The sequence below is a fragment of the Lycium barbarum genome, chromosome 3 (assembly GCF_019175385.1).
Source record: "Lycium barbarum isolate Lr01 chromosome 3, ASM1917538v2, whole genome shotgun sequence".
Taxonomy (NCBI): Eukaryota; Viridiplantae; Streptophyta; class Magnoliopsida; order Solanales; family Solanaceae; genus Lycium; species Lycium barbarum.
In genome coordinates this window covers 136,463,171-136,474,321 of record NC_083339.1, presented here as the reverse complement: position 1 = coordinate 136,474,321, position 11,151 = coordinate 136,463,171, and the positions used below count along the sequence as shown (strand labels likewise).

Genomic DNA, 11,151 nt, shown 5'->3' with positions numbered 1-11,151 from the left:
GATTCAAATAAGGATGAGGAGAGTAACAAAGGCAAAGAATAGGAGGTGTAAGAAGTAACAGATGAGAAAGTGGAAAGCTAGAACTACACAAGTGCTGAAGTACTGAGAATTACAATGAGGTAGTATAGATAACTAATATTGACAAAGATCAAAACAATAAGCAGAAAGAGAATTCACGGACAGTTTTGGAAGATGGAGATTAGGAAAACAAAAATGACCAATGACATAACTAGAGATACAGTTAAGGGAGTCAGTAGTTATTCAGGCAACAAAATTGAAGAAAAAGAAAACAAGGATAAACATGATTAAATTTAGAATATAGCAGTGGTTCATGAAGGACATAATACCAACATTTGGGTTGAAGAATCATTTGGTGAATGTTCTAAACAACATGAACATTCAAGAAGTCAATTATCTTCAAGAAAATGGGGTGACAGAATTGTAGAAGAGGAGGACACAATACTGGACAAAGGCCAACGTGAGCTTGATAACATGTTGCAAAATAAGGAGACTGATGAGCATATAAAAGAAAACAAGGGACAGAAGGACAATAATATGGGTTCTAATAGTCCACAAGAGGATGATGGGGAAGATATAATGATTGGAGATAGTTCAGCACAATGCTCTCCTTCAGCTTACAATGAATCCGAATTAGTTAAAGCAAACATAGAGTAAACTGATGAAGATGCCAATGAAGAAGTGAAGGAACCAGAAGAAACAAGAAATTAAACATAAGAAACAAGAAATTAAACATATCCACCAAGGCCAGAAAAGAGGGAAGCAAATGATGCAGGTGATATTTTTGGGGTGCAAGGAGCAATAATATTGATTGCAGAACAGACTCAAATGATTAAGAAGAGAAAAGCATCACCTACAAAAACTTACATGATCTTGTTACTCATAATGTAGAGTTGGTGGATAAAAGAGTGGAAATAGAAAACAACAAGAGTGGATTTTACATGTTACACCTCGTAGTTTTATACGTTGAGATTCATCGTATGTTAGTTGCCCTAGTCTTGGACACCGGGGTTGTCTCCGAGGTCATACCAGGTTGAACATGCATATTTTATGTTTAGAAGGGTTTAAGTTCATATTTGGTATGTCATGGAAGGATTAGAGAATAAGTGAATCGAAGCTGAAATGTTTTGTCAAAAAGTTGATTCTGGAAATGTTAAATATGAACTGTATTTTTAAGATATGATCCGTATTTTGTGTTGTGGACCGTATTTCGTAATGTTTAACTTGACCAGAGGAGGCTGTTTTGAGGATCCTTAAATACGGACCATATATACGGTTTGTATAAAGTTATACGGTTGTTATATTGGCCATATAATTTTATATGGACCGTATTCCATTATCGGTGCTAGATCTTTTTTTTTAAAAAAGATTTCATATCCCCTCATTTTTATCTTATTTTTCCTCATTTCCTCAGACCCTAAACACCTCTAGAAACTTCTCCACATATTTGATCAACCGTTCCAAGTGAAATCAAGGATCAAAAGAGAAGATCAAGAGTTTAAAGATTTCAAAGTGATTATGGAAGTTTGGTTCTCCTCTTGATAGTGGTTTTAGAGGATATTTCAAGTGCAGTGATCTTGGAATTGAAGTGTTTTTGAGTTCTTGAGGTAAGATTCTTCTAGGGTTTGAGAGAAAGAAATTGGAGGAAAGTTTCAAACATGAACCTGGTGTTATTTTGAGTTATAATCTAATTTGAGTCATGATGGTTAGTGTGTTTTGAGCAAAAATCTTGTTGTGGGGATAATATTTAACGTTGAGATTGTTATACTTGGTGTATTTGGAAGAACGAAATGTTGTATACATGCGTATACTGGGCTGCTCAATTGTATACCTTTAAATGTTATGGATATAAGTTTAAAGAAGATCATATGAGGTTGTTGTGTTGATTGTTGGTTTTGAGGTGATGATTAAGAAATAAAGGGAATGTTGCCCATTTCACATTAGAATCAAGTTATCATTGATTTACATGATATATTGGCGCTATGTAAGTTGCATATGTATTCCTTTGTTATAGGATTGGCGCTCTAGTTGTAATAAGCTCGTTGTTGGATTGCTTGGATGACTTGAGGTATGTTAAGGATAACTTTCCTTCTTTTTGGCATGATCTTTATGAACCGAACGTAAACGTGATGCTACTCCATAATGAATTCAATTCTTAGTAGCCAGGGATGTTCTATGATTCACGTTCTAGAATGTTATTCTCGGTAAGTTCTTCTTCAGACTCAGTATGATTCATAGAGTCACTTATTGATGAAAATGCCATCTCATAACGATGTTCGGAGGTGTAACGACTTTTCGTCATTCCGGCAGATTCATGATGTACTCTTATTATGTTATTGCATTGTATATATATATCTATATATATATATATATATATATATAAATAAATATATATACCTCCTCAGGCGTTATATTATGTATTATATATATGTATGGGGTATGGGGTATAGGGAAGGTGACGGCGTTATATACGCACTATCACTTGATCAGCTTGTCACATGATTATGATGCCCGCATAGGCCGATATGATACGATGAGGCTTGACAGACATTATATACGCATATATATATGTATGACCCTTATGCCTGTATACACAATATTTATACACATTATTGGCCCATAGAGGCAGTTCAGACAAACAAGTTGCATTCATTTCATCCTATGTTCTCTTATGTCTTTTTCATGTTACTTTCATGCCTTACATACTCATTACTTTATCCATGCTAACGTCCCTTTCCTGGGGGCGCTCCGTTTCATGCCAGCGGGTTTAGGTAGACAAATTGACGAACTACCCCTCTAGGCTGCTATTCAACCGATATTGGAGCACTCCTCTTGTTCCGGAGTTGCAGTCTAGTCTTTGGACGATATTCTTTTGATATGGATATGGGTATGGCAGGGTTGTTATATCCCGTATTTTCGTACGATGAATTATTCATAAGCTGAGGTGGGGTCCACATGTCGAGATTTTTTTTTAGAACATATGACAAGTTATATGAATAATATATGCGAAGTTAAACACAACCCAAGAAGGACCCTTGAGCCAAATCAAAGTGAAAGCCCTCCAAAATAATATTTTTAAGATACGTTTTCGGGTGATTTGATTTCGGGAGGTCATAACCTTATCGTCCTTTGGGAATTTGGGAAAACTCCCAGAATGTAAGTTGTAGATAATTGAAATAGCTTTCCAACCATAGGTCGTGGGTCTTCATGTGACATCGGGATAAGGAGATATGGACATTTTAAGGCAGAAAGGTCAAGTTGGGCAATGAATTCGGCCCAACCCGATTCCAAGTCGGGTCAGCCCATTTTCTTTGCCATTTAATGAAAAAATTCGGCCTTTTCTTCATTTTCAGACCTCAAAAAAAAACCCAGAAATTTCAGAGGTAGAGAGAGAGAGGAGAGATAGAGAAAGAAACCAAATTTTGACCACAATCTAAGCCCCGAATCGCGAAGCTCCTGAAGAGAAAAGTGTTGTACGTCGCGTTGCCTTCAATTTGAGCTAAAAATCAGCCAAGAAAGAGAGGGTGGAAGTGGTTGCTGCATAATTAAGGTAAGATTAAGGTCCATTTTTCATTGTTAACAAGTTTATTTAGAGTTTTAACGGATTAGAACGGAGAAAATAGCATTATAAACTCGTTTGTTGTTTTGTTGGGATTTATGGATTAAGGGGCTGTTTTAGGTGGATTAAATGGATGGAATTAGCTAAGTTATGATGTATAATAATTGTTGACATTGTTGTTGAAGTTGTTGTTCTTGAATTTGGGAGAATAAAGCGTATAAAGATATTGTATACAAAGCGTATACCGGGCTGTTTTGTGCCGATATTTGGGGCTGTTTTATGTAATTTTCGTGGCTGTTTTATGACAAAATTTTGGGGCTGTTTTATGTAATTTTTGTGGCTGTTTTGTGACTATATTTTGGAGCTGTTTGGTATAATATTTGTGGCTGTTTTGCGATGATATTTTGGGGATTGTTTTATGGTCGTTATGGACTGTTTTGTAGGCTGGAATATCGGGAGATTGGCTGTAGTTGTTGTTGTTATATTATGGATATACGGAAATAAAGAAGTGTATACAAGCATTGGCATCCGAATGTATATTGGGCTGTTTTGGGAGTAATTTAAGAATGGATTTAAGTCTAGTTTGATATGAAATTGTTGGTATTGTTGTTGTTGGTATTTTGATTGATGTTTGGCTAAGTTGAAATTTCGAGGATTGTTAAGTTTACAGGGGAAATGCTGCCCAATTTTCTCTAGAATTTACGACGCGTCCTTATAATCTATTAACTAATGTTAATATGAATTCTCCCGTGAAGGTAACGACGTGACATTGGAGGAGAGCAAGTGAACGATAACATAGCTAAACGACAAAGGTATGTGAGGCTAGTCCTTTCTTTCAAATGGCATGAATCCTATAGCATAAGTTCTTTTCCTCTTCATGAGTTCCTATTTTCCGGAAAGCTAGAAGCCTAAGTCCATAAATGTCTATATAAGATAAGAGATATGATATGATGATGCCATATTGATAATGATGCTATTTATTGCTTACACTCACCTTATGTACTAATTCCTTCAAGGTGAGGCAGAATGTCAATAATTGCTCCATAATGAAATCGGGGGATCACGACCTTACGTCACCCCGATAGAGTATAGTTGATCTTGAGTCTTATGCATGTACTATGATAAGCATATTATTACAAGTATTTTTTTTATGAGCATGTCATGATCATATTACACCGCGCCTAGTTGGCCGGGCAGTCACCGCCAAGGCGGGCAGCTATACGGATACACCATGACCTTTTGGCATGGGCAGACACCACTAGTGGGCGGCATGAGATGGTACCCTGGACGCGGGAGGCCTGGACGCGGGCTAATGTTATTGATTATTACACCGTTCCGATATGGACGGGCAGCTTGCATATTATGCATATATGAGATTATGATGAGTATGAGTAAGACAGCATGCATTACTTCTTTTATGATTGTCATTCAGATTCAGATGTTTCATTTTGATGTTCACATTATATTATCACTGTCTTTCTTCATTGTTTATGCCTCTCATACTCAGTACAATGTTCGTACTGACGTCCGTTTTCTTTGGACGCTGTGTTCATGCCCACAGGTAGACAGGAAGGTGAGCTTGGTCCAGACCCTTAGTAGCTGTCAACTGATCGAGAGCACTCCATTGTCCGGAGGTGCTTATGGTTCTTCTTTTGGTATATATGCATATTTTGGGCATGACGGAGTCTTGTTCCGTCTATATGTTTAGTATGTCAGTAGAGGCTCGTAGATACGCAGTGTGGGTCAGATGGTCTCGCAAGATGTTATTATTATGTATATGTTATTTTGATGGCCGAGAGGCAAATGTATATAAGTATTTATGTTTTTATATAAAATATGATTTTCCTACAATTCGTGTATAAAATTGGTAAAAAGGCATTAAATGAGTAAGATGAGTATTAGAACGAATGGTGCTCGGTGGCTAGCCCCGGGTACCCGTCACGGCCCCTAGCTGGGTCGTGACAAAAGTGGTATCAGAGCAGTTCAGTCCTAGGAAGTGTCTACGAGCCGTGTCTAGTAGAGTCTTGTTTATGGTGTGTTGCGCGCCACGCTAATAAACAAGAGGCTATAGGGCATTTAGGAAAAATGACCGTTTTTCATCTTAAGAGATCGTGCGATAGAGCCAAGTTAAGGATGCAACTATCTAATCTTTTCTGTTTAATTTTCAACAATGCCTTTGAGAAAGAAGAAGAAAGTCAGCACAATACTAGGTGTTGCGGGAGAAGGCACCAGCCGAGAGCCCCCGGTTGAACTAGGACATAGTGAGTCTCAGAGTGCCACTCCCTCGCATGCTACCTCTATTCCACCAGTAGCAGAAGAGCATGAAGAGGTCTCCACTCCAGCTCCAGTGCATCCAGTCCCTCCACCGGTTGCTTCGGGTCAACAAGTGACCGAGGCCATCCATTTACTGACACAGTTGGTTGCCGTCCAGGCACAACGGCAGAATGCGAGTTCACGTGATCAGTCAGCTAGTACTAGAGCTCGTGATTTTATAAGTCTGAAGCCTCCGGAGTTTTTCGGGTCAAAGCCGGATGAAGACCCGCAAGGTTTTATTGATGAGATGTTGAGGACATTGAAAATTATTCATGCCTCCGAGACTGAGTCCGTGGAGTTGGCGTCTTATAGACTCCGGGACGTGGCAGTGTTATGGTATAACAACTGGGTGTTGTCAAGAGGAGAGAATGCGCCTCCGCCTGTATGGCAAGAATTTGTGGATGCTTTTATTCGTCACTACTTGCCGCCCGAGGTCCGCCGAGCTAGAGCGGACAGGTTCTTGAATCTAAAGCAAGGAACCATGAGTGCTCGAGAGTATAGCCTGCAATTTAATTCCTTAGCCCGGTATGCCCCGACTATGGTGGCCGACATGGGGGATCGTGTGCATAGATTTGTGAGTGGTTTGGAGCCACACTTATTCAAAGACTGTCTGACAGCCTCGTTGCAAGCAGGGATGGATATTGCTCGTATACAAGCTCATGCTCAGAATCTAGAAGGACAGCAACCTCCGCAAAGGGGTGACTGGGATGTTGATCGAAGGCAAAACAAGAGGGCTAGATCGATGGGAGCAAGCAGTGAATATAAAGGGGGATCAAGGCAAAACTATTCTAGTCACTCAGGTCAATCGGTGACTAGTGTACCTCCACGAGTTGCAAGTCAAGGGTACGATTTCTCTAGTCATCCCGGACCGGATCAGAGTTTTACAGAGTCAGGCTCTCGGTATAGGGGAGATTATAGCCAGAGAAGACCCCAGCACCGCGGTGCAGTCAGTGCGGTAGACTACATTCCGGACGGTGTCTCCAGGGATCAGATGCTTGTTACGCCTGTGGCCAGGTTGGGCACATTATGAGAGATTGCCCGTCGATGAGTGGTAGAGTTGGGACTCAGCCCACAGGTTCAGCAGTTGGTTCTTCATCAGCACGCCCGACAGCACAGACTCCCCAGATAACAGCAGGCCGAGGTAGAGGCAGAGGGGGAGCATCTACTTCAGGTGCCACTCAGCCCCGTATATATGCTCTAACGGAGCGACAGGATCCAGAGTCATAGCCTGATGCCATCACAGGTACATCTGCACCTTTGATAATGTGTGAAAGGAGAAATGGATATTTGTAATATTAAGCAAGTATGAATTGAGAGGTTTTATTCTATGTAGCGACGGTAATCGATAAAGTACGATTTGTGATATTAACAATGTTTATATATATATATATAAAAGAGTGACATACGCTACCAAGTAAGTTAGTTATGAATGAAAGCTCCCTTATCATGTAAAATATATTGCCAATATGTTTTATGAAGATGAGAGTATGAAGTTTAAGTATCCGCACTTATTCCAGCCCCCGGGAGAGATTCTAGATGAAACGCTAGCACTATGAGGTATGTGTGCTTTCTATCATGCTTTTGGTCGTGTGGGGCCAATTTATAGTTCTATTGTATCATGGCCCTATGAGGCACAGTTACTATGGGTTGTTGTGACAGGATGGTAGTGTCATATTACAGGGAAACTCTGGCGAAATTTTTGTAAAATTCCCGCATAGTTTAACATTCGAGGACGAATGTTCCAAAGGGGGGAAGGATGTTATATCCCGTATTTTCGTACGATGAATTATTCATAAGCTGAGGTGGGGTCCACATGTCGAGATTTTTTTTTAGAACATATGACAAGTTATATGAATAATATATGCGAAGTTAAACACAACCCAAGAAGGACCCTTGAGCCAAATCAAAGTGAAAGCCCTCCAAAATAATATTTTTAAGATACGTTTTCGGGTGATTTGATTTCGGGAGGTCATAACCTTATCGTCCTTTGGGAATTTGGGAAAACTCCCAGAATGTAAGTTGTAGATAATTGAAATAGCTTTCCAACCATAGGTCGTGGGTCTTCATGTGACATCGGGATAAGGAGATATGGACATTTTAAGGCAGAAAGGTCAAGTTGGGCAATGAATTCGGCCCAACCCGATTCCAAGTCGGGTCAGCCCATTTTCTTTGCCATTTAATGAAAAAATTCGGCCTTTTCTTCATTTTCAGACCTCAAAAAAAAACCCAGAAATTTCAGAGGTAGAGAGAGAGAGGAGAGATAGAGAAAGAAACCAAATTTTGACCACAATCTAAGCCCCGAATCGCGAAGCTCCTGAAGAGAAAAGTGTTGTACGTCGCGTTGCCTTCAATTTGAGCTAAAAATCAGCCAAGAAAGAGAGGGTGGAAGTGGTTGCTGCATAATTAAGGTAAGATTAAGGTCCATTTTTCATTGTTAACAAGTTTATTTAGAGTTTTAACGGATTAGAACGGAGAAAATAGCATTATAAACTCGTTTGTTGTTTTGTTGGGATTTATGGATTAAGGGGCTGTTTTAGGTGGATTAAATGGATGGAATTAGCTAAGTTATGATGTATAATAATTGTTGACATTGTTGTTGAAGTTGTTGTTCTTGAATTTGGGAGAATAAAGCGTATAAAGATATTGTATACAAAGCGTATACCGGGCTGTTTTGTGCCGATATTTGGGGCTGTTTTATGTAATTTTCGTGGCTGTTTTATGACAAAATTTTGGGGCTGTTTTATGTAATTTTTGTGGCTGTTTTGTGACTATATTTTGGAGCTGTTTGGTATAATATTTGTGGCTGTTTTGCGATGATATTTTGGGGATTGTTTTATGGTCGTTATGGACTGTTTTGTAGGCTGGAATATCGGGAGATTGGCTGTAGTTGTTGTTGTTATATTATGGATATACGGAAATAAAGAAGTGTATACAAGCATTGGCATCCGAATGTATATTGGGCTGTTTTGGGAGTAATTTAAGAATGGATTTAAGTCTAGTTTGATATGAAATTGTTGGTATTGTTGTTGTTGGTATTTTGATTGATGTTTGGCTAAGTTGAAATTTCGAGGATTGTTAAGTTTACAGGGGAAATGCTGCCCAATTTTCTCTAGAATTTACGACGCGTCCTTATAATCTATTAACTAATGTTAATATGAATTCTCCCGTGAAGGTAACGACGTGACATTGGAGGAGAGCAAGTGAACGATAACATAGCTAAACGACAAAGGTATGTGAGGCTAGTCCTTTCTTTCAAATGGCATGAATCCTATAGCATAAGTTCTTTTCCTCTTCATGAGTTCCTATTTTCCGGAAAGCTAGAAGCCTAAGTCCATAAATGTCTATATAAGATAAGAGATATGATATGATGATGCCATATTGATAATGATGCTATTTATTGCTTACACTCACCTTATGTACTAATTCCTTCAAGGTGAGGCAGAATGTCAATAATTGCTCCATAATGAAATCGGGGGATCACGACCTTACGTCACCCCGATAGAGTATAGTTGATCTTGAGTCTTATGCATGTACTATGATAAGCATATTATTACAAGTATTTTTTTTATGAGCATGTCATGATCATATTACACCGCGCCTAGTTGGCCGGGCAGTCACCGCCAAGGCGGGCAGCTATACGGATACACCATGACCTTTTGGCATGGGCAGACACCACTAGTGGGCGGCATGAGATGGTACCCTGGACGCGGGAGGCCTGGACGCGGGCTAATGTTATTGATTATTACACCGTTCCGATATGGACGGGCAGCTTGCATATTATGCATATATGAGATTATGATGAGTATGAGTAAGACAGCATGCATTACTTCTTTTATGATTGTCATTCAGATTCAGATGTTTCATTTTGATGTTCACATTATATTATCACTGTCTTTCTTCATTGTTTATGCCTCTCATACTCAGTACAATGTTCGTACTGACGTCCGTTTTCTTTGGACGCTGTGTTCATGCCCACAGGTAGACAGGAAGGTGAGCTTGGTCCAGACCCTTAGTAGCTGTCAACTGATCGAGAGCACTCCATTGTCCGGAGGTGCTTATGGTTCTTCTTTTGGTATATATGCATATTTTGGGCATGACGGAGTCTTGTTCCGTCTATATGTTTAGTATGTCAGTAGAGGCTCGTAGATACGCAGTGTGGGTCAGATGGTCTCGCAAGATGTTATTATTATGTATATGTTATTTTGATGGCCGAGAGGCAAATGTATATAAGTATTTATGTTTTTATATAAAATATGATTTTCCTACAATTCGTGTATAAAATTGGTAAAAAGGCATTAAATGAGTAAGATGAGTATTAGAACGAATGGTGCTCGGTGGCTAGCCCCGGGTACCCGTCACGGCCCCTAGCTGGGTCGTGACAAGGGTCCTGTCCCGACCTTATTACGTCATATACTCTAGTAGAGGCTTATAGACCGTCATGGTATAACTACACTTTGTATGGCCCCTTCGGTCAATATTTTGCTGTATAGTATCTCATGATAGCCTTATCGGCTTGCATAGTTTTTGTCCGGAATAGTTTTATAGTATGTCTTCATGGGCTCGTCCCTTTTTCAGCACATTTCTTATATGATTTAGCAGATTTTTATCTCGATACCCCAAGGTCCCCTTTGTTTTATGATCATGATAGGAAAACTTGTTTAGCAGTGCTCGGCAGGTAGGGCCCCGGTGCCTGTCATAGCCCTCCACTTTAGGTCGTGGTATTATAGAAAAGGAATTAGAAGACAACTTAATTAGACTTTGGAAAATGTGGCTAAGCAGGCTTATATTTCGCCAAAGCCACATATGAAAGGAGGCAGGAGAGGAAAGAAACAAGCACAAGCAGATATACAACATCCTACAAAGGTTGTTCCAAAGAGAGGTGCTTCCAAAACTAAACTTTAAATGATGTTTAAATCAATTATTTGGAACATCAGGTCAGTAAATACACAACAAGCCTTTCGTAGGCTACAAATGTTACACAGACACCATAGATTTTTCCTAATTGCACTGATGGAACCTTTCAACAACTAGGCTTACTGATAAATACAAAAGGAGATTGGGGGATGAATACTGCTATAGCTAACTGTAATGGAAAATCTAGTGTTTTGTTGATGACAATGTAGATGTGGATATTATCATAGATTCAGAATAACAAATTACTATAGATCTATTTATCCAAGACCAACAAAGGCATATGATAACAACTTTAGTCTATGCAAAGTATAATGCTTCAGAAAAGCTTCTGTTATGGGATAGCATGT

The 11,151-nt window shown here is 39.4% G+C and overlaps 1 protein-coding gene and 1 long non-coding RNA gene across 2 annotated transcripts; both read left to right on the top strand.

Annotated features, from left to right (window-relative positions):
• Positions 1 to 3,384: 3,384 nt before the first annotated feature.
• LOC132631426 (uncharacterized) lies at positions 3,385 to 7,381 on the top strand. Its single transcript, XM_060347001.1, has 4 exons — positions 3,385 to 3,568; positions 4,333 to 4,389; positions 5,139 to 6,836; positions 7,370 to 7,381. The coding sequence occupies exons 3-4, from the start codon at positions 5,748 to 5,750 to the stop codon at positions 7,379 to 7,381; spliced, it is 1,101 nt and encodes a 366-aa protein (XP_060202984.1). The 5' UTR covers positions 3,385 to 3,568; positions 4,333 to 4,389; positions 5,139 to 5,747.
• A 733-nt stretch (positions 7,382 to 8,114) lies between these two features.
• Positions 8,115 to 10,158, top strand: LOC132634261 (uncharacterized). Its single transcript, XR_009580094.1, has 3 exons — positions 8,115 to 8,298; positions 9,063 to 9,119; positions 9,869 to 10,158. It is a non-coding gene; the product is annotated as an uncharacterized LOC132634261 (long non-coding RNA).
• The last annotated feature ends 993 nt before the right edge of the window (positions 10,159 to 11,151 follow it).

What these genes read in the sequence shown, in the direction of transcription:
- LOC132631426 (XM_060347001.1), top strand. Translation starts at nt 5,748, where the DNA reads ATGCCTTTGAGAAAGAAGAAGAAAGTCAGCACAATACTAGGTGTTGCG.